Genomic DNA, 25123 nt, shown 5'->3' with positions numbered 1-25123 from the left:
AATGAGGCTGGTCACATGGTCAGAGGCAGTGATGTCACCCATGTTCCCCCTCCCCTCTCCTCCCCCTGCTCATGTCTGTGTGTAATGTATAGTAAAGCATTGCTAGTGTGTGTGCTGCATCTGCTGACATGCTGCATCCTCCTAATACACAGAGGCAGACATCAGCTACACAAGTACCTGACATGTTCTGCTATACACATGGCTGCCTGGAGCTGTTGTATCCTTCACATACACACACAGGAGCGTGGCCACCAGCAAGCACATGGAGCAGCCATTACATGGAGCAGCTGTCAGTCAAGCACTGGGGGTGCGGCTGTACCTCCCACTCATGAATAAGCTGGACAGCTTGAATATGCTAATGACTCATTGGAAATTTCACAGGTCATTTGCATACAGCTTTATTAGCTCATTGCTTAGGTTTACAGGCATGTAGAGGGACAATGAAGGAATAGAGGCAATGCTCCCTAATGGCAGTTTATGAAAATATATTTAGTTTAGGGGGGTTATTTTGCATGATGGGTTCTCTTTAACCAAATGGACAAAAAAAGCAGATGATTTTCTTGTGCTCTTTATGCTAATTTTATGTAAATTTGCTGATCACTTTTTATCAAACTGTGATCAGGATCTGCTTATATTATGCTGATATAAACAAGGCCATCAAATGCGGTAAAATCTTTAAAAAAGCAAGTGCAAGCATAGGGCCAAGTCTGAATGGGTGGACCATAGTTCTGAGTGAATGCATGCTATTAAAATTTGCAAGAGTTTACGGTAATGAACACGTCTTATGAGAACTATAATTTGGGAACAGCATAAGGGACGATTTATTCAGCTCAGGTGCCAAATCATTTGATCCTACAGTAGTTTGCTGCATCAGGTCCATGGGATGGGGAGGGTCTAGGCAGAGGTTAAATGATCTTGCCTACAGGCTGAGTGTTAATTCTTCTTAGCATTGCCAGGAACTATTAAGTTATGTGTGGACTGGCATTGTTATCTATTACATTATTAAATTTTATGTTGATCATTGCATTGCTCATTTTTTATCCTCACTTAAATGCTTGTATTGTTTTATGTACTTATGTCTGTTTTTGTACAGCAAATATGGAAAGTACACAAACAGAAATGTACATATTTTTGCTAATTTATTAAACAAGATAAAGTGAAGTATCTTATGGTCATAAACATTTAGCCCCTTTGCTGTGACTCTCATATTTAACTCACATGCTGTCCATTTCTTTCTGATCCTCCTTCAGATGGTTAGAGTCCAGCTGTGCTTAGTTTAACTGATTGGATTTGATTAGGAAAGGCACACACCTGTCTATATTAGGCCTCACAGTGCATGTCCGAGCATATGAGAATCATGATGTCTAAGGAACTACCAAAGGAGCTCAAAGACAGAATTGTGGCAAGTCACAGATCTGTCCAAGTTTAAGAAATAATTTCTGAAGCACTCAAGGTTCCTCAGAGCACAGTGGCCTCCATAATTCTTAAATGGAAGAAGTTTGGGACAACTACAACTCCTCCTCAACCTGGCCACCTAGCCAAACTACACAGTCGTGGGAGAAAAGGCTTGGTGAGAGAGGTAAAGAAGAACCCCTAAATCAATGTTACTGAGCTCCAGAGATTCACTAAGGAGATGAGAGAAAGATCCACAAACTCAACTATCACTGTAATTTTCCATTAGTCAAAGCATTATGGCACAGTATACCAACGGATGCTTCTCCTCAGTGCAAGACATATGAACATACTCAGTGTGTATGTAACATTTTAATAATTCTGCCTCCAGTTTGGGGTATGCAGTGCTTAGCATTGTACGCTTGAGTGCTTTCCTTGACCACTTACACTAGCACTCTAAGGGCCATTACAAGTTGACTATTCTGACATCAGATAAATACAGGTTAGTCAAACCTATATAAGCCCCCCTTCATGAGTCTAGATAAGCCTTCTCATTTGAATTTCTAGGACATTCACCCTAGGTGCATGACATCAAAGGTGATTTTTGAGCCCTGCACTCACAAAATATACAACTATATGTACCTAAGCAACATCGATACACTTCTCATGTACGACACTGAGCATCCTCTTTAAGTACCATTAGTGACTGTGAATGTGGCAGTACCCTTATAATCCATTTTGGAGGGTGATGGTGTATACTCTCTGCGACACACCATCATCGGCACCGATAAGACCCCTATGAGAGCTCTCCATTTATGCACTTTAAAACTGAGGACACATAAAAAGCACATTTATACTACTTATATAAAGCTCATTGTATATTGTTCACTGTGCTTTTTTGTATTGTTATCCCCTTGAGTTGCAATAAAAGTTACATTTTAACCCTTTCACGACCCGTGACGTAATGGCACATCATGGGTCGGCTGTGGGTGCTTGGAGAGGGCACATGGGCTTAGCCCTCTCCATAGCCGGCAAATCTTTGCTGTATATCGGTACTGGTAACACCCGTGATCATGAACCCGCACATGTGTTAACCCGCAGATCGCCGTCAGCAAAGCTGCCAGCGGTTTAAAAAAAATGGCGGCGCATGGACACCGCCGTCTTGTTGGAGATCGCGGCTCCCTGTAACGTCATCAGGGAGCGGCGATCCTTTGCCATGACAGCATCCGGTCTTCTGAAGACCCGAGGCTGTCTTGTTTCAATCCGTTGACTACAATGTGCGATTTGCACATGGTAATGAATGAAGAGGAAGATCCCCATATACTGCCATACGGTGGTATGGCAGTATATGGTTGGATCAATCAGACCACCTAGGGTTATAAGTACCCTAGAGAATCTGAAAAATAGTAAAAGTAAAAAAAAAATTTATAATAAAAAAAACTAAAATTTCAAATCACCCCCTAGAACTGATATAAATATAAATAAACTGTAAAAATCACAAACACATTAGGTATCGGCGCATCCGAAAATGCCTGATCTATCAAAATATAATAACCGTTTTTCACTGCATTTAACCCTGTAATGGAAAAGTCGAAAATGGCACTTTTTTGCCATTTTGAAAAAATAGAAAAAATCTATAAAAGGTCATCAAAAGGTCGTACAGTCCAAAAAATGGTAGCATCGAAAACTTCATCAAAAGTCGCAAAAAAAGACACCATCCACAGTTCCGTACACCAAAGTATGAAAAAGTTATTAGCACCAGAAAATAGCAAAATAAAAGTAAATTCCTACACAAGTTAAAATTTTTGTAAATGTATGAAAACATTATAAAACCTATAAAAAATTTGTTATCCCAGTGATCACACCGACCCAAAGAATAAAGTAGACATTTCATTTGGGGCGCACAGTGAAAGCTGTAAATTCCAAGCCCACAAGAAAACGCCTCAAATGTGTTTTCACCAATTTCACTGCATTTTGAATTTTTTTTCCCGCTTCCCAGTACACGCATGGAATATTCAATATCATCCCTATGAAGTGCAATTTGTTACACAGAAAACAAGTCGTCACACAGCTCTTTATGTGTAAAAAAGTTATAAATCTTTGATAGTGGGGAGTGAAAAATAAAAATGATAAAACAAAAAAGAACGAGGTCCTTAAAGGGTTAAATGATAAAAAAAAAAAAAATTGTCCGGATATGGACAAAATTTTCTGCCAATAGCAGTTTTGTAAAAAGTTGATGCAAATACCCCTGCCGTGACAATTGGTCCATTTCTTTTTGTGTACATTGGGTATAGATGCACTGACCCTTCAAATCCTAGCAAATGATGGACGAGACACATGGCCACCGGGCGGGATCAGCTGTGAGGACAGAGTGGGCATGTACCTCCAGACTGCGCTCATTCTAGATTCCACAAACTTCCTGGATAAAAGATGTATTTCCCACTGTGCTCCTACATTATATATCTCTTGCATCACAGCTGACCATGCAGTGCCCCCAGATTTTATCATAAATATAATGTTCGCCACTGCATATAAAGGATAACCTTTGATCCCTCAATACATGAGGGGTTTTTAAAATATTCATGCACTTGTTGCTTTCAATGTCCAAATTATCATTACATAAAAATATGAGGGTCCCACATGGCTTAGGGCAGTGATGGCGAACCTTTTAGAGCCTGAGTGCCCAAACTTCAACCAAAAGCCACTTATTTATTGCAAAGTGCCAGCGCAGAAATTTAAGTAGTAATGTATTTCTCCTTGTTCATTGACAACTTTCAATCCTTCAGCCTCCCAAGGACTCCAACCCAGTTGAAAGGAGGAAGGCAAATTCATCTATCATTGTAGGAAGGTTCTGCAGGCAGATTCTTTGAGTTCTGTCTGGTGAACTTCATTCTGGGATGATGGCCCGGGTGCCTACAGAAAGGGCTCAGAGTGCCATCTCTGGCACTAGTGCCATAGGTTCGCCACCACTGGCTTAGGGTCTTGGCACAATTATGACCCCTATAGTTGAGCCACTGATGATAGGATGGCAACATTTCTGTTACTTCTGTAAGTAGTGTGTGGAAGACATCATAGCAGGTTGACACCACCCACCAGTCCAAGTACGACCAAAAATTTGAGAGGGATTGATACTGCAACACAATGCAAAAGGAGTTAAATTGCCTAAAATTGTTTACATCTCATATACATTTTGTGCATGAGGAATATGTATTTCACAAAAAAAATCGCCTGATTTAATTTTATTATTCTGAAGAAATTTACAGCTTCATCTGAGACTTCCTGTCTCAAACCATGAAAATAGCTTCAGGTGAGATTAAACTGTAAGTTTACTGTCGGTTTGATGATATGGTTTAACTCTGCTTTTTGCATTGCACTGTGATGTATCACCTAGATTTGCCATGGTATAACTTATTGTTCTTCATGACTTCATTTTATCAGCAGCAGTAACAAGTATTTCCCATATTTTGTATACCGATCTGTCCTGTCAACCCAATTATCTTATATAGTGCCTAAATATATTCATGCATGACACACATTTCATATTTCAGTTCCAGCTGATCATATAACATCTTTCCTTTTCCTTAAAAGAAACTGAAGCTTTCTTACTGATTGGCCAGTTCAGACATGAGCCTTATCAGGCGTCTCCACCTGCATGCACTGCTGAAGCTGCTCAAAAGCTGTGACTACTCCAAGGAACTAGGACATACAAGGGGATAGACAAGACTCTGTGAGATATGTTCATATCTGGAGGAAAAAGATATGTTTCGTGGTGACTGCATTCTATCTGGAAAGTGTCCAATAGAGTCCTTAATTTATATAATAAACTCTACTATGTGTAGTATTATCAGAAAGGTGATCAACAAAACATAAAACACATACAAAGCAGAAAAGTGAATGTTACAGATGATGCCGCAGGGAGAAAGCAAAAGTAAAAATTTAATAAAAGCAAAATGCATTTTCAGTTAACATTATACAAAATTGTTGTGTGCTCATTACCTTGTCTATGAAAACATAACAATATCCTTTATCATGAAGCTACTATAATTAATGTTATTACTATTAGAGTAAATATTCCTCTTCTATGTTATTATCATTGCATTAGTTGACCAGTATGTGTTTCGATGGACAGATGTTATGTTTTGCTGTTTCACAACTGTATTGCGGTTATTTTGAAATAAAAATATGTGGTTTGTGGGAGGTCACATGGTGTTTCACCATGTCTAACAACACATTGCTTATAAAATAAGGCAGGAATGGCTTTTGCATACACAACACTGCTATCTTATATCCCATATTTAAAGTAAACCCGCCTTTTGCACTTGACAAGCATGTAACCTAAGGACAAGATGTAGATTCAGACGGGGACCTTGAAAATTGGTGCATTTTTTTTAAATAGTTCGACTATTTTAGTAGAAGCTTCAGTGTGAGATCTGAAGAATGAGTCACCTCACTGTTTGCTCCATCCTTCCCAGAAGTTTTATGAATGTGCTGCCCACAGGAAAATGACGCCTAGTATCTGATAAAAAGGGTTTTCTGCACTCAACTTATTTTAGATGTGAAGGGGAAAGAACTACAGCTGCCAAGAAGTGAACAGTGGGGGGAGTGTTGAAAAACTTAACGATATGACGACACTAAGTATTGTGAACTTGGTCCTGTTGGATACATGTCTCCTGCTACATTTCTGTGCCCATGGCTCTACTGGTAAGTTTTAACAATATCCACTTTTGCTCCTGTGAATATATTATCTTATGGTAAAGAAATATGTCTTGGAATAGCATTGATTACTAGTGGAATACATTTTCTTCTGTACTATATTCTGTCTTCTGTTCTAGTCGGAGCTAGAACAATTATTTTTATTCATTATTATTATTAATTGATTTAGGCACCTGGAAATAAAATGCACACAAAGATATCAGGTGTTATTCTGGAGTAGCTAACATATTGTATGTGTAAAAACAGAGCTTTCCCGCACAAATAATACATATAGACTATACGTTCTTTAAGTGAGCTTTGAAGTATGTTAATTCATTTCATGCATTTTCTGGAAATTGCCCATTTTAAAAAGAAAAAAATTTTGGTAAGGTGGATCTAAATGTGCCAAGTTCCAGGCTACATCAAACCTTACTCTTAAACTCATAGACACATGTCTGTGTTGTACAGCTTCGTGCACTGAATTTTGTATGGATACATACAATAATAATAATTCCATAATATCCTGCCGTACAATGTAACCATATGGCAGCATATAAGTGCCTATAGTACAATGATTTGTTTTTCTGCACCCCATCGTACAGGCCCTGTGCACACTACTTTTTCCTGTGCATAAAACTTTATATATCTATGTATTTAGGATATCATGACTATTAGCCCTGCCACCAGGAATATAAATTCCTTCCATTTACTGGGAATAAGTAAAAGTGAGATTGCACTGTCCTATGTTCATTTGGTGCAATGGAAAGTGTCAAAACAGCATTTGCACCACAAATGCACCAAAACAAACAAAACATAGACAAAAACCCCAATGAAAAAACCCATCAGTGAAAAAAACAGACCTGTTATCAGCTTTTTTGAACTTCTATGGTCTTCTGTGATCCGCATCCATGAAAAAAATAGGACAGGTTTCATAATTTTTTCCGCGGAAAACAGAACAGTAAAATAATAAGCCAATGTGAAAACACCCATTAAACAATGGTTTGTGAGGCATAAAATGCATACCTTGGAACATTTTAAAGTCAACACAACCTCCATTACAGGCAGTCCTAGACTTAAAGGGGTATTCCCATTTCAGCAAATTAATGTTATTGTTTGTATGATGAAAAATCCTACAGTTTTCCAATATACTTTCTGTATCAATTCCTCATGGATTTCTTTATCTCTGCTTGCTGTCCTCCTATGGAAATCTTTATTGTTTATAGGCAGTGGACAGAAATCTGATCACACAGGTGCACGGCTCGTTAGTATCAAAGAGAGTAATCAGAGCCGTGTGTTATAACGAGCCGTACACCTGTATGACCATGGTCCACTGGAAATAAACAGCAAAGCTTTCTAAAGAAGGACAACAAGCAGAGATCCAGAAAACCGTGAGGAATTGATGCAGAAATAATATTGGAAAATCGTTTGATTTTTCATCATGCAAACAATAACATTAATTTGCTGAAATGGGAATACCCCTTTAAGGACACTTGAATTTCATATGACTCCTAATTACAGATGGACCTCTCTGTCCTCTATGACCTCTGGTGGAGCTTCCTGGATGCTTTACTTTAGGGCCGTTTCAGATTATTCTGTGATCAGTCTGTGACAAGTGCCATGCAGACAGTCAGTTCTACTACATATTGGTTAAATAAAAACTTTGTGCATCATATATCAATATAATACATGGAGATAAATACCAGGCAAAGTTAACAGTCCGTGTCGTGGCACTCATCACACTCTTGATCACGGAATAATGTGAAAGGGGCCTAAGTCCCAGGCTACAATGATAAGCTGTAAGTCTGTAATGAAGTTTTATTGATAATCTCCTTGTTCCTATGACAGCAAAAAATTGGAAATCCAATTGTCACTGGGACAAAGAAAAATGTTGTCTGGAGCTACAATTATAAAATATACTTGTTCTGACTTACATACAAAATCAACTTAAAAACAAACTTAAAGAACCCACTTGTATGTAACCAGGGGGTTGTCTGTAATACTGACTTCAAAAAGCATGTTAATAAGCTTCCCCCCTTAGTGTGTACATCCTTGCTTCTTGATGTTGTCTTCTTCAGATGTATGACAATAACCCGGAGTGTTTCAACCATGATAGGCACCTGTCATGGACAAAGATAATGCCTTACCTTCCTGTTTTCCTCCTTTTCCTCCGTTTTTCTCTCTTAAACAATAGCACTTTAATGTCACTAGAAGGCTATGTAATACTTCCTGCTTTTAACGCTCAATAATGTGTCATTGTACTGGTGACTTCATTGATGATTAAACAATGCTCTTATCTCCTGCATTCCCCCACAGCTTGTTAAGCATGCAGATTTGCCTTGTATGACCATATTTGATAAAAAAATACAAATATCACAATAACAAACTGTGTTAGAAGTAAGGCCCCTTTCACACTTGCGTTGCAGATCACGTCAGAGTCTGATCAGGGTGCGATCAGTTTTTGGTCAGTGAAAAACGCACATTTGCATCAGAGTTCAATCAGTTTTCAGTCAGAGTTTGTTCAGTGTCTCAGTTTTTCACGCGCGTTTTTGATGCAATTTCAATGCAATTTCAATGCGTTTTTCACGCGCAGAAAATGCACGTGAAAAGGACTCAGGACTGAGCTCTATCTTTTCTATGGCAATTGATTTGTGAAAAACGCATTGCACTTGCATTGCACTTGCAAGTGTCTCAGAGTGCAATGCGTTTTTGATGCATCTCCATAGACTTGTATGGTGATGCACGTGTGTGCGTGAAAAAAAATGCAAGTCTGAAAAGACCCATTGATTACAATGGGTCAGAGTGCAATGCAAGTTCTGCGCGTCAAAAGTGAAAAATGCAAGTGTGAAAGGGGCCTAATGCTCATCTGAAAGATGCTGATTGGATAATCATATGTGATATAAGTGGCAACTAGGGGCAATTAGTTTAATGTTTATTATTTGAAAGAATTTTAAACTTCATAAGCTTCACTAAAATGTCCTTATTCTATGGATGCCAGACTTGTTATGACGCATTAGTCAAAATGGTCACTAAACAAACTGGGCATAAATCAATAGTACAACAAAATTTGTAATCCACATTTTAAGAGAAGTCTAAGGGTAGTTTCATATTGGCGTGTGTGCTCCACTTCTATTGCGTTTTGTCTCAATTTTGCTTCCATTTTTGCCTCTGTGTCTGCATAAAAAACCTTAAGGTTTAAATTGCTTTGGAAACATAACACCTGGTTTCTCAACCCCATCAGTGGAAAAAAGCTGATGTTTCATCAGCGTTTTTTGCGGACCCACAGACTTCTATTGCCTTCTGTGATCCGAATCAGTGAAAAAGCATGGATTTGTTTCACAATTTTTTTTCCATGGATAAGTGAAAATAAAAGCCAATGTGAAAATACCCCAATGAAAACAATGGCTTTGTGAGACATCTGTAGAAATCACTGAACCACATATATGAAAAACAACGCCAATGTGAAAGAGGGAAGGTAGGAGCAGAAACAGGAATGAAGAGAAAGTAGCAAGTCATGGCCAGTCAGATGCAAATTTAACCTACAGTCTTTGTCTTACCCAAGCTTTTTCCATATGATTACTGTTTGTCACTTTTCTATAATGTCCTCCATGCAACTTCTACATGAGTGAGAGGCAGTAGGATCTCCCATTTTCTCAGTGTACTGAGAAGTGCAATAGAACATTTACATAATTAACAAACATATTGCAGGCGTGAAACTCTAGAACATGGTTCTCATGTGTCTCATTTGTGAAATGTTATAGTTTTGGTTGTTAATTATTGTTAGTGTACACAAGAATTTTACAAAATAAATTCCATGGCAGTTAACCCAGATGACTTCTATGTTGGCTTACAATATGCCAAGATGTCACTGAAAAACCAAGAGTAATTATTTACCAATAAAAATACAATCTCATTTTATTTAGTCAATTAAAATGTATACAATAAAAAAAGACAAATGAGCAAACACACAAGATTTCATATAAATGAGTACATATTGCACAACAATAAATTGAATTCTAAATTTACCATGGCCTTGTTTTCCAAAAATACCACCCTTAGGCATTTTAACAATGAGTGGATTCATTGGCAAACATGATGGTAGTTCTGTTCAGTTACATCTAGAATTCATTGTCTAATTAGGGTCATATAGAGGGTCTTATCCATCGGTGGTAAGATGGATGCGGCCAGGGGACCCCAAAGCACATTTTGCAGATCATTTCCTCCCTTCTCCCCTTGTTCTGCAATATGTACTCATATGAAATTGCCCATGCAGGGAGCTGCATTAACTTTATGCATTCTCATTTAAGGGATTTTGTAATCTGGAACAGTAATGGCATATGTACAGTGTATACTATAAATTTCCAGTTGATGTGGATCCCATCTCTGAAACACGTCTGAAACAATCAGGAAAATGAGGGCTCTTCAACTCTTGTCTAGAAGCTGCTATTAACAAAATGGTGTCCATACATGCACAGGTCTTCATTAATTTTAATTGGAGTCCCAATAATAGCTTAGCAAGGTGCTAGGCTATGATCAAGATTCCCTTAGAGTTATTATTGCCCAATTTTGACTATAGTGGGAATTATTTTGACACCAATGTACAAGGGGACAGGTGATGGGACTGAGTTCATTTTGTGTGCAAATAAAAAGAAATAAAAATCAGTAATATAATTTAAAAGACAAAGTCAAACTGTCATTTTTTATACAATCTGTCAAATAAATATGGGTTACCCCGATTCATTGGACAGAGCATGTTTTATTTGGTGTGAATATTTTCTTTTTTTTCCTTTTAATCTTCTAAAAACAATAAATAATCAGTGCAAGGAACCAACTAAAGATATGAGCTCTTCATTCAGGAAAGGTCCTTCATTCCAGCCCTCAATGCAGCCTACTTGTGAATATTTTCTTGTATGAGGTATCCTGTTAAGCTGCAAGCAAGAAGGAAGCTTGTTAGAAGTTGGAAGGAAGTCCAAAAACTACAAGAGATTAGGCTTTAACAATGAGCATCATGTTGACATAATTACGTTAATGATTCTTGAGGAGAGGTCATGGAGGAAACGGCAGTGTGGTCATTTAGTGATTGCTGCATCATTTTTACACGGCCAGGTGTTAAAATTTGAAAAATATATTGTTTAAACAGTCAATTTCTCAAATGAAGCAGCTTGAGAAGGTAAGGGAAGCTTTATATACTTTATAGAGAGTAAAGATGTTATACACCATTAGTTATTGGACCTGTCACTACTGCAATATATGTTTATATGTATAAATTATTACAAAAAATTAATTAGTGCCTCACCTCATAAAAAAAAGGTCATACGCCACATTCTGGGCTTAGTCTAGTGAATGTACACCCAATTCGGCAAACTATGTTTTTATAGTTGTACCTGTGCCCATGAGAAAAAAGCACTTCCAAAAATGTTCTGATATTGTATTGGGTAACATATAAACCATTTGAAAAAAACATTATGCATTGTTAAAAAGGCATTGTAACGCTACTTCCATAAATGGACACACAACACAACCTTTGGAAATGGGAAATAAACCAGTATCACCATAATGATGGAAAACAAAGATAAGACGCAGACATGTGTGCACTAGACTTTGAGACTTCCCAACTGATCTGATCATTTATGCAATTGTAAAGGTTCACGGAGGTCATCATATTGCGTCCTTCTCTATACAGGGTATATGGGCAGCATGGTGGCTCAGTGGTCAGCTCTTCATGTAGCTATATTATATGCTGTCATTTTAATGTAATTATATGGGTGACAAACCATCACAGTTCCAGTTATTGTCCCTTATTAATTTTACATTGTCCCATTGGATGGTCATTAGAAACAAGCACAGATCAAAGTGTTATCACTTGAACTTGTCATCATGTTTTCTATACACAGAAATGCATAGGGGATTCTTTCCCATGGGATAAATATTATTTCTTAGAGGCACCATTTAATATTTCATGGGAAGTACTTGGAAGCTGGAAATAATTCCAAATGCAGTGAAATTAACCAAAAAAACCTAGTTGCTCAATTTTCTTATAGGCTGTTTTTATGGCTTTTATTCTTATAAAGATTTTGCTATATTTTCATACCTTTTAACTTTTTATGAAATTTTTTATGGATGGTGAAAGGGCAAAAAAGCATTGATTTAAAGATGGTTTTTCTTTTCTATAATACAGTTTACCTCATTTTTCTATTTTGATACTTTCAGCCATTTTTGTTTAATTGAACATTTTCCCATTTTTATAAAAACAAACAGAATTGTAAACGACATGAATAGGGTTAACACTCGTGATCGGTGTCAGCACTAATTGCGGGTGTTTGCTGCAATATGCTCTGCCGTGAACCCTCTCCATACACCCCTCGCCACACACTAACGTACTATTATGTTATTTTGTGGCAAAGGGTTAAAAAAACTTGATCAACTACATAATGGAAAAACTTCCAATTGTATGAATGGACTGTCTTTCATCATTTTATAATAAAAAAGTGATCAAAAGATTTTTTATTTTATTTTTAACACATAATAAAGTTATATGAATTTGTGTCATTTGGACCACAGAGTAAAAGCCAAAAACCAAAGCCCATACGAAAATGGCACAACTTTGTTTTTTGTGGACCGCATTTGGAATTTTTCCACCATTTTAGTACATTGCAGAGACTAAGAAAATTGCCACTAGGAAGTTTACAGCTTTGTAAATGGATCATAAAAAAATTATGGCTTTTGGAAGGTGGGGAGTGAAAAACAAACACAAAAACTAGAATAGAAGGTTAATTATACTCGTTCTATATGTGGTAACCATATGCTTTTTCCTCTTTAGCTTTACTATCAAGGGATGTATGCAAGACATGCCATCAGAATGCCACTTGTATAGAAAAAGATAACAAATATTCCTGTATGTGTAACTTTGGATTAATTGGAAATGGGAGGACACATTGTTTGGGTAAGTAAATCAATCTTATTTTTGGCATAGATGAAGGGTAGACAGAGGTTGATGACCATCTATGGCACCACTTCTTGTGGGCCAGCTATGCATCCCTGAAGCACGCCAACTGCCACAGAGGAGGAAGCAGGCAAGTCAGTCCTGGAAGTGGATGTGATGCCTGCTGTAATGTGGTAAAGCTTACTGGGTCCAGGGCTGTACCAGCTCCTTCAGTACTGTTTATGTGGAGTGCTTAAGACTTTCTTTATTGTCTTTCTTTGGGTTATCACATAAGGTTGTATGTGGTGAGAGGGAACCTCAGTGTAAACGTCAACCTAGTTGTTTGCTATTGTTTATTTCCACAAATCACAGTGCACAGTGTATCATTACATAATATACATATGCCCTAACATAAAATACTCTCATATTTTCCATAAATATTAACACATATTAACACATCCAAGCCTGGATTTTTTGTGATTCATACTATTTTAACTTTCTGGCTTGTTCTATATCATATTCATGTTTTGTAAAGTTAAAACTTCATTGCTATGACTGGTATGTGAAACCATTACAGGATATTTCTTGGTCAGCGAGCATTGGTTTGGACAATCATGTCCTAGGGAAAAATCAGATGCTCAGCAGAAACTGAGATAATAAAAGCAACAGTGAAACCACTGACACATAGGACACTCTGGGCTTGATCGTAAAGTAAGAATATCAGGAATAATAATTTGTTGTTCTTTTGACTTTGATAATTTATGTTCCAAATTCACTATGCCTCATGCCAAATAATATAATATGTGTGAAGAATACTCTAATGAATATTTTTATTATTTATTTATCGACACAAAGCAGTTGAGTTTTATATACAGTGGGTGCAGAAAGTAATCAGACTCCTTTCAAATTTTCCCTATTGGTTTAATTGGAGCCAATTGGTAAGATCAAATAATTTCTTCTTTTGCACATTAATGTACACTCTGCATCCCAGCATGACAGAAAAACTGAAATGTGGATATTTTTACTAATTTATTTAACAAAAAAAACCTGAAATATCACATGTTCATAAGTATTCACACCCTTTGCTGTGACACTCATATTTAACTCACATACTGTCAATTTCCATCTGATCCTCTTTGAGATTGTTCTACTCCATCATTGGATTCCAGCCAATTAAACTGACTGGACCTGATTAAGAAAGGCACACACCTGTCTATGTAAGATATCACAGCTCACAGTACAGGTCAGAGCACCAGAGCACAATTGTGGCACGGCACAGATCTGGCTACCACTGCAGCCCTCCACCCATGAGGGCTTTGTGGCAGAGTGTGCTGATGTAAGCCTCTCCTCAGTGCAAGACATATGAAGCCTGCATACAGTTGGCAAAAAAACACATGAAGGACTTCCAGACTATAAGAAATAAGATTTATGCAGATTCAACTTTTTGGTGTTAATTCTAAATAGTATGTGTGGAGAAAACCAGGCACTGCTCATCAACTGCCAAATACAATTCAGTGAAACAATACAAACAGTAAAACATGGTGGTGGCAGCATCACGCTATGGGGGTGTTTTCCAAGGCAATGACCCTAAGCACAAAGCTAAAATAATAAACCAGCAGCTTCAGAACAACTTCGTGACCATTCTTGAACCCAGACCTAAACCCAATTTGAGCATCTGTGGAGAGACTTGAAAATGGCTGTTCACCCTCCAACCTGAGGGAACTGTAGAGGATCTGCAAGGAAGAAAGGCAAATGATCCCAAAATCGAGGTGTGAAAAACTTGTTGCATCAATCCCAAGAAGACTCATGGCTGTAGTAGCTTAAAAGGTGCTTCTACTCAATACTGAGCAAATGATCATACTTATCATGTGATATTTCAGTTTTTCTTTTTTCTAAGCATTGGTGTCCAAGACCTAAAGGGGTTGGTCACTTATTCTAAACTTTAACAGGGTAAGTAAATGACACTAATGCTTATTATACTTTATATATATTTAACTTTGTATTATATTTTATACTTACCATGTTAAAGTTTACTGCCATGTGTCACATGACCCCAGGGCAGCAGGACATGGGATAACATCCGGTGATCTGCTGGTTTTTGGCAGATTGAGGGGGGCATGCAGCCATTAATAAGATTCAAATGATCTAGCACTTTTTTTTATAAAAAATACTTGCTTCTTTATTAAATCATCATATAAAATCGATCAGCACATAGTGGTATCCACAAACAGCTACGCGTTTCGAGAAAAAAAAAACTCTTCATCTTGGCTTTTTTTTACTCGAAAGGTGTAGCTGTTTGTGGATGCCACTATGTGCTGATGGATTTTATATGATGATTTAATAAAGAAGCAAGAATTTTTCATAAAAAGTGCTGGATCGTTTGAATCTTTTTTATTGTCTGCAAAAACCTGCAACCAGAGGGTGTATTCTTTTGCACTTTCAAGAAGACGGGGAGGATCACCAAATCACAGGTGTAAGGATTTCCTTCAAAACACACTTATCGCATGGTCTTTTCTTTTGTATGCGGCCATTAATGTCTGCACATCCCCTCCGTCATAACCACTTACATATCATTGATGGATGGGATGTGTGAATGTCTTGATTTAGTTACTGTGATTATGTCTAGAATTAAAGTAGGGCTCAATACTTTTGTACCTTTATACAACCATCCAATTACCTACATTACCTATGTTATAGAGCTGGTTCCCAAACTTTTTACATAGGGGGCCGTTCACTGTGCCTCTCAGACCCTTGGAGGGCCGGACTTAAGTTTAAAAATAAATAGCGGTACATGTGACCGCATCTTTAATACACTGGTCCCCTCTCAATTAATTATTTAGTATACTGCACCCCTTTGTGAACTATTTTAAATATTGGCCCAATTAATTAATTATTGGGTCAATTAATTATTAAATATACTAGGACCCCTCTCCATTAATTATTGAATATGCTGCCCCCCATTAATTACTCGAATGCCCCTCATAATTAATTATTTCCTATGCCCCCGACCATTAACTATTTCATATGCTACCCCTCCACCATTAAATTATTTCCTATGCTGCCCCTCATAATTAATGGTGGAGGGGCAGCATAGTAAATAATTATTTCCTGTGCTGCCTGCCACCATTAATTATTTCCTATGCTGCCCCTCTACCATTAATTATTTCCTAGGCTGCCCCTCAATGATTACCTATGCTGCCCCTCATAATTATTTCCTATGCTGCCCTCCAACATTAATTATTTCATATGCTGCTCCCCCACCATTATTTCTTATGCTGTCCCCCACCATTAATTATTTCCTATGCTGTCCCCACCATTAATTATTTCCTATGCTGCCCCTCCACCATTAATTATTTCCTATGCTGCCCCCCACCATTAATTATTTCCTATGCTGCCCCCCACCATTAATTATTTCCTATGCTGCCCCTCTACCATTATTTCCTATGCAGCCCTTCCAACATTAATTATTTTCTATGCTTTTCCCCACCATTAGTTATTTTCTATGCTGCCCCATAATTAATTATTTCATATATTAGGGTCCTCCGGCCGTCGCAATCTTTTTACTGTTGTTTTTAAAAAAATTCCTATACTCACCTCTGGCTGTGACCCCCGCATCTTCTTTCTTCTGGCTGCTGCCGGACAGGAAGGGGTGCGCGGCTGTGGATGACGTCATCACGCAGCTGCGCATGCAGGTTCAAAGAGCAATGTGTGCCGGGGTTGTCTTCCAGCCACATCGCTCCACCTGCAGTAATAGTGCTTCTGGCTGCATCAAGCACTATACAATGATGGGCAGGAGCTTCCTGCCCGAAGGCCGCGGCCAGACTGCCGTAGGCGCTGGTGCTCTAAGTGACGGGGGCTGGATAGAAACGGTCCGCGGGCCGCATGTGGCCCACAGGCCATAGTTTGGGGACCCCTGTTATAGACTATTTGGTACTATTTAACACAAATAATAAATAATAAGCGGTGCACTTGCTCTTGAAACAACTCACATTTTTCAATTGATATATAGATTTCTACAGGTGAACACTTTCGGTCATATTATATTTCTTTTTAATATTTCAACAGATAAAGATGAATGTCAAATGGGAGCATATAAAATATGTGGAGAACACACAGCCTGTCATAACACACATGGAAGTTACTATTGCATCTGTCTGAAGGGATACAGACCATCCAATAACCTTGAAAACTTCATACCGAATGATGGCACTTTTTGTATAGGTAAAAACCTTATTTTTATAACCAGTAGGTTTGCAATTTACAATAAAGATAGAAATATCTTAAAAGTAGGTTGTCACCAGCTTTTATCCCAGTAACCTTATTTTACCAGCACTCATGGTAGAGAATGAAATATATTATCTATAGTTCACTATTGTAGGTTAAAACGTGCCTATTTACTAATAAAAAAATACCCTGCAGAGGCGAAAATAGAAATGTCATTTGAAGATGGTGATTCTGTGAGCTACAGAATCCATATAAAACTGAATACATTACTCGGTAGCACTCCTGGATGTCTGTGTAACCATACCTTTGTGCAATCTGGGCTGTAAGAAATATATTTATATTCTGGGATTGTAGAGATCTGTAACATTCTGGTGCAATGTGTGAGATCAGTTTGGAGATCATCCTGCTACAAGTCCAGCTACAATCCTGGAAACTATTTTTCACAGTTCTGCTACAAATAGCAACTTATACAACAATACGTAGTATTCACAGATCTCCAGGGCTTCTTTCTAACCTACCTGCACACTTAAATGGTTACACCTGCTGACACATTCCCCTTGTGTTACATTAGTTCCCACCATGCTGTCTTATGGTCTGCTTCTTATTTAATGCATTATATCTTCACAACTCTTTGCTGTGGTCATCATATTTATCTCTAGGTATTTAGTTTAAATTTAATGTTATTGATGCTGGGTCTATATAAGTATGGTTTAAATGATGTGTTGATTTTTCTCTTGTAGATATTGATGAGTGTGAAGACCCTGATATATGTGGGGTAAATGCAAAATGTAGAAATATTCCTGGAAGTTATGAATGCTACTGTAAGGAAGGTTTCAGTTTACAAAACGGTACTGGACCATTTCTGACAAAAAGTGGTGAATCTTTGTGTAAAGGTAAATCAGTAATGATAAGTGCATTTCCTCATATTCTAGTGTTTAAGAAATAACACTTTGTTAACAATGTTTACATGTCAGTTTTTCAATTCCTTTTGTGGTTCATGCTGACATTTTAATTTATATCAATTTGGGACTTTTATGACTATTTGATGATTTGGCAAAAAAGTGGTGATGCAGATATTTGGAGCATTTTTTCTGTTGTGGTGTTCAAAAACCTTTAAAATTTTTGATAGAACGGGCTTTTTGGGCCATCAAAAGCAAAAAAATATATATATATATTCAAGTGAGCTCACGGAGATAATCCAAAGGTGGTGCAAGGAGAGGGGGGTAGGGCATCTACCGCTTCGGACATAGTAACACATGAAAAATATAAAAGACTTACAGCACTCCAAATTCATATTAAAAATTCATCCTTTATTCCATCACCTTAAAAATTAGTATACATCCGATATATGCATATTGACCAATGCATTTTGAGTATGCAGCTCTTAGTCATGGTCTAGTTACCTTCAGTACAGCACAAATTTATAAACTCCTTTCACCTGGGCACTCATACTCTACTTGATTAAGATGATATCACATCTGATAACAACAAGAACAACATTGCGAGCATGCGGTGTAAGTACTGATACCGTCTACATGAAATTCATATAGAGACAAATAATGAAAAGTATATATATGTATCAGCCACACACGCCAGACCACAATCGGCTAGCGGGGCGGTTTCTTTTAGGATTCTGAGGGTGTTTAGGCCCTGGTAGATAAGCACATATGCCACAGTCTCGGTTTATTCTCAACAGTATGAACACTTCAGACAGCAATCACAGTAACAATAATCCAAGACAAGTTCTAGGGGCGGGCCAGTGACTTCAGTACCTTATGTATGGAGGCTGAGGTGTCTCTTATCCATTTCTATGATCCAAAATGTCTCCCTAATTCTCAATTCATGTACCCAATTATTGGCGGGGGCACTCTTTCTATAACAATAGCTCTTAAGAAAGATACCTCTCCATTGTGGATTTCCTCATAATGTCTGCAAACACCAAATATACTTTTCTTCACCTTTTTTGCAGTCTCAGCACTGACTAATGAAATTGTTTCCTTTCTAGTTGCATCTGCAATGTGTTCACTTAAACAAATTTAGAATTTTTTTAAAATATATTTTTACTATTATTTCAGACCCTCTAGGGTACATTAACTGTGCAGGATCTAATTGCTTATACTATATACTGCAATATTTCTTTATTGCTCTATATAGTCTGCTTTTATTGCTGATCTCTTATAGTCTCTGTGAGACTTTAGGCTGCCATGGCACCCTTCCCCTGATGACGTCATGGTGCCCACCTGGAGCTCTGTTAGGTGCTGCGGTCAGATCCCTTGTAGTTTTCTAGATCTCTGCTTGCTGTCATTTAACAGGAAGCCTCATTGTTGACTTCCTGTGGAAAAAAAAAAATGTCCATGGTCCAACAGTCCACAGCTCATTAGTGCCATAGCACAGCAATCACAGCTATGGGACATAACGAGCCATGCGCTTGTGTGAAATCAAGTGAGAATGGACTATTTTTTTATCAAAAGGAAATAGACAAGGACGCTCCCTTTGGATAGCAAGCAGAGATCTAGAAAACCATGAGGAATTGATAGAGAAAGTATATAGGAAAATTGTTTTCATTACACAAACAATATCAATTGTTTACTGAAAGTGGACAACCATTTTAAAGAATACTGTGTTGTTTTTTTGCTTCCCAGTAAAACCAATATCAACTAGGTAAATGTGAAGTTGAACATACGTTTTATGTTTCTTTGTTTCAAAACACAGAGGTTGATTGTGGACAGCCTCCATTACGGCTTCATTCTGCAATGATACTGCCAGTCAAAACCACAATAGGGAACCAAGTGACTTATACTTGTATTTCTGGATTCCATCCTGATCATGGGGCCAACACATCTATCTGTACAGCCAAAGGCATATGGGAAGGTGCTGCAATGGACTGCACAGGTAAAGCTTGTAACCTCCTTACTAAGAGAGATATTGTATGACTTATTGTTATCAATGGTGAACATTATCTGTTGACTTCAATTAAAATGTTTGACTATAAATCAGATCCTTTTCAATGTCAGGCATGTGGTACAGTATCATAAAACCTTCACATAGGTTCACAACTGCAACTTTGTAGAACAGTAAAGCTTTTACTTTACTGTACTTTATTGCTGAAATTATGACTACTGCAATGAAGAAGTTATTCATACAGTTTTATTTGTTTCTAGCACATTGCCCTGTTTAGACATCATTTGCCATTATCTACAATACTATTTCTGCAAAACAAAAAATTGCATCAGTATTTAGTTACACTTTAATCATTGTATGTTATTAAATATTACCATCCATCATCAGGGTCACATTTAGGTTGATGGAGGTCCCTGAACTTTACAGAATATTTTTAATAGTTGACAATGGGTAATACCAGACACTAAGAAACACGCACCATTAAACAATGCCAGTTATTTGAATCTGCCTGCTCACTCCTCCAAACCCCGCCTGCTCACCCCCCCTACTGACATTTGCTCACACTTACCAGTGCTACCAATAGAAATTTCAGTGCCAATTTGGTGGACCCCCAACTATGTACATTATTTGGTCATCTTACACTACTGCACCAAATTGTGAACAAAAGTCTTAGACTATTCTCAGTCCTGGAACATAATAAGATTGTGACCTCCCTAATAATCAACAGTTTGTAAAAGATTTTTTCTGCATAAAAATAGTTATATAACAAAACTTGCTGTATAGAAATTATAAAATGACGGAACATATTACATGGGAACAGTACCAAAACTGACCTTACTTTATAAACAGCATAACCAAGTTTACTGCATGGATATGGTAACAGAACCAAAATATATATAGATACATTACCTGAACCAAGCTTACTAAGAGGGATTGGCTTCCCTCGTTTGGCCCCTCCGGAGCAGTGGGTTTTGCTTGTCAGTTGTTCTCTTCTCACCCACACTGCTTGGGTTTACAAGACATGCTGCAGGACTCTCCTCACCATCAGTCACCACAGCTTTGGTTCAGGCAGGGATTTCTGCAGGTCCCCTTGGTGGGGTACCCTGCTTCTTCTGAAGTGCTGGGGGCCACAGGGATTGTGCCCCAGGTTCTCTCCCTGTAATATGACCCTTTCCATTATATGAACCATATTCACACGCTGAGTCTTTGAGTCCCTTCTCATCTTTAGAAGTTTTGGACTGAACTAAGTACACTCACCGGCCACTTTATTAGGTACACCTGTCCAACTGCTCGTTAACACTTAATTTCTAATCAGCCAATCACATGGTGGCAACTCAGTGCATTTAGGCATGTAGACATGGTCAAGACAATCTCCTGCAGTTCAAACCGAGCATCAGTATGGGGAAGAAAGGTGATTTGAGGCCTTTGAACGTGGCATGGTTGTTGGTGCCAGAAGGGCTGGTCTGAGTATTTCAGAAACTGCTGATCCACTGGGATTTTCACACACAACCATCTCTAGAGTTTACAGAGAATGGTCCGAAAAAGAAAGAACATCCAGTGAGCGGCAGTTCTGTGGGCGGAAATGCTTTGTTGATGCCAGAGGTCAGAGGAGAATGGGCAGACTGGTTCGAGCTGATAGAAAGGCAACAGTGACTCAAATCGCCACCCGTTACAACCAAGGTAGGCAGAAGAGCATCTCTGAACGCACAGTACGTCGAACTTTGAGGCAGATGGGCTACAGCAGCAGAAGACCACACTGGGTGCCACTTCTTTCAGCTAAGAACAGGAAACTGAGGCTACAATTTGCACAAGCTCATCGAAATTGGACAGTAGAAGATTGGAAAAACGTTGCCTGGTCTGATGAGTCTCTATTTCTGCTGCGACATTTGGATGGTAGGATCAGAATTTGGCGTCAACAACATGAAAGCATGGATCCATCCTGCCTTGTATCAACGGTTCAGGCTGGTGGTGGTGGTGTCATGGTGTGGGGAATATTTTCTTGGCACTCTTTGGGCCCCTTAGTACCAATTGAGCATCGTTGCAACGCCACAGCCTACCTGAGTATTGTTGCTGACCATGTCCATCCCTTTATGACCACAATGTACCCTGTAACATCTGATGGCTACTTTCAGCAGGATAATGCTACATGTCATAAAGCTGGAATCATCTCAGACTGGTTTCTTCAACATGACAATGAGGTCACTGGACTCAAATGGCCTCCACAGTCACCAGATCTCAATCCAATAGAGCATCTTTGGGATGTGGTGGAACGGGAGATTCGCATCATGGATGTGCAGCCGACAAATCTGCGGCAACTGTGTGATGCCATCATGTCAATATGGACCGAAACCTCTGAGGAGCTTCCAGCACCTTGTTGAATCTATGCCACGAAGAATTGAGGCAGTTCTGAAGGCAAAAGGGGGTCCAACCCGTTACTAGCATGGTGTACCTAATAAAGTGGCCGGTGAGTGTATTTCCCACCATTACAACATTTACCGTAATCAGCTTATAAGAGATGTAATAATCTTTTTTACATTTCTATGTATAGATATTGATGAGTGTGAAGTACCTGACACCTGCAGTATTAACGGTTTATGTAAAAATACTCCCGGTAGTTTTGAATGCTACTGTAAAGAAGGCTTTAAGTTTCAAAACAGCAAGAAAACATCTCATACGACAGATGTCAATTTTACCTGCCAAGGTAAGAATGTGTTGAGACTACTGTAAACTGTTATACATAGCACTTTCAGTTTACTCCATAGACTGGTATGGAGAGTGCTCAGCCACCTAAATATTCTGTTGGTGGCTACAAGAAGCATCCTTGCAGGATGGAACGGATATTTCAATACATAGTGACATGATGATGGCATCATGTGTAAATATATGAGTCTCCTTTAGTGATCAAAACAATAATTTGGTGGATCCAGAAATAATACATTCTGGCTAGGAAATATCTCCTTATTTGTGCTATACCTTTCACAGCTGTAGGGGAACATTGACAATTGCATGGTTTAACTAGGCCAAACATTGCAGTATACCCCTAACATTTATTTATTAGATCTGCTCTTCATATTGTAGTACAAAAATACACAATAAAGAGTTTACAAGAACATCTCCACAAACTGTACATACAGGTGCATCTCAATAAATTAGAATATCAGCAAAAAGTTTTTTATTTTTCAGTAATTCAATTCAAAAAGTGAAACTGTGCCAGTTTTTTTTTGTCTGACTTTGTACATTCTTGTCAATGCAAACTGTTTGCACATGTATTTATGAAGTGTCCGCGACACATTTGTGTCACAAGCAGCAGATTTGTGTCGCGGCTGTACTACAACCAATGCAAAAATTTGTGCATTAAAAAGGGTCATTCAGGTGCTCTGATGGCCTGAGCGCCACATTTATCATGCAGTGTCCGACAGAATTGTTTTGCACGCTTGATGTTAAAAGTGCACCAAAAAAAGTTGGTGCGCTCTGTCAGAACAGTGCAACGGCATCAGATTCGTGAAGAACATGCACCACAGTTCATTAATCTAGTCCCCCTGCACACTTCACAGGCAAACTGCACCTAGTGCAGTTGGCACTCTTATTGATTAATGTGGGTCAGTATCTCAGAAAATTATATTATTATAGAAAAACAACTGTCTAAAAAATTTTGAGCACAGAAATGTTGGGCAAACGAGAACTATTTTCAATACATGGAATCAATATTTGGTAAGGGCTCCTTTTGCATGAATGACTGCATCAATAAGGCATGGGTTGGAAAATGAAAATTCCATCTCCAAAAAGCTTGTTGGAAGTGGGAAGCATGAAGTTCTCTAAAATTCCCTAGTAGACAGCTGCGCTGACTTTGGTCTTGATAAAACACAGTGCACCTACACCAGCAGATGACATGGCTGCCAAACCATCACTGATTGTGGAAACTTTACACAAGACCTCAAGCAGCTTGGATTGTGCCTCTCCACTCTTCCTCAACACTCTGGAACCTTGATTTCCAAATGAAATGCAAAATTTGCTTTCATCTGAAAACAAACCCTTGGATCACCGAGCAACAGTCCGGTTATTTTTCTCCTTAAGCGTTGTTTATAGGTCAGGAGTGGCTTGACACATGGACTGATATACTTGTAGCCCATGTCCTGGATACGTCTGTGTGTAGTGGTTTTCGAAATACTGAATCCAGCACTCCAGGATTGTTGGCTCACTGTGCTTGATTGGCCAGCAAACTCGCCTGACTGTAACCCCATACAGGATCTATAGGGTATTCTTAAGATAAAGATGAGAGACACCAGAAGCAACAATGCAGAGGAGCTAAAGGCTGGTTTCAGCAACCTGGGCTTCCATAACACCTGAGCAGTGCCCTCAGCTGATCACCTCCATGCCACACTGCATTGATGCGGTCATTTATGTAAAAGGAGCCCTGATCAAGTATTGAGTGTATTTATTGCTGATATTCTAATTTATTTAGGTATACCTGTAGCATTGTGGATACCAGGAAATATATTAATTGACATTGAATATTAAGATTTTCTTTTTCAGCTATCGACTGTGGTCAGCCTCCAATTCTTCCCAACACTGAAAATGACTTTTCTGGAGTCACAATATTCAGCAGTCAAATGATTTATACGTGTATGTCTGGTTTTATTGAACATGGCCACAACACATCTATTTGCACTGCCAATGGAACTTGGGAAGGTGCCACTCTGGTTTGCACAGGTAATATTTACTATTTATAACCTGATTACAAATTTTAGGGAAAAAAATAATTTTGTGCTGTTTTAGACACATGAGCAAGCAATTACCTAGAGTTGCTCTGTATATGATTCTGAATACGTAAAAAAAACTATCCTAAACCATATTAAATGGTTCCCCATGGAGTATGAAAGAGAAATTATTATAACATTTACAGTTTAAGACAATTATTTTTTATGGTTAGATGATAACAACGCAACTGGTGACAGCACAGTCTCTCAGTGAAGGGAAATCTTGAAGAACAGAGCT

The 25123-nt window shown here is 38.3% G+C and overlaps 1 protein-coding gene across 4 annotated transcripts in view; it reads left to right on the top strand.

Moving 5' to 3' along the window:
- Positions 1–5647: 5647 nt before the first annotated feature.
- SUSD1 (sushi domain containing 1) overlaps positions 5648–25123 on the top strand; it is an 84260-nt gene continuing 64784 nt past the window's right edge. For 2 of the 4 annotated variants that reach the window (XM_072154756.1, XM_072154755.1), the window contains exons 1-7: positions 5648–6093; positions 12902–13024; positions 17069–17224; positions 17968–18120; positions 19940–20119; positions 22677–22829; positions 24662–24838. In XM_072154756.1, coding sequence (XP_072010857.1) covers positions 6015–6093; positions 12902–13024; positions 17069–17224; positions 17968–18120; positions 19940–20119; positions 22677–22829; positions 24662–24838 — 1021 coding nt within the window. In that variant the 5' untranslated portion in view covers positions 5648–6014. Of the gene's footprint in view, positions 6094–12901; positions 13025–13130; positions 13198–17068; positions 17225–17967; positions 18121–19939; positions 20120–22676; positions 22830–24661; positions 24839–25123 lie in introns of those variants that run through there. The other 2 variants (XM_072154758.1, XM_072154759.1) reach the window with 2 other exon arrangements.

The sequence above is a fragment of the Engystomops pustulosus genome, chromosome 1, assembly GCF_040894005.1.
Source record: "Engystomops pustulosus chromosome 1, aEngPut4.maternal, whole genome shotgun sequence".
Classification (NCBI taxonomy): domain Eukaryota; kingdom Metazoa; phylum Chordata; class Amphibia; order Anura; family Leptodactylidae; genus Engystomops; species Engystomops pustulosus.
The sequence above is the reverse complement of the archived record's forward strand: the minus strand, read 5'-3'. Positions and strand labels throughout refer to the sequence as shown.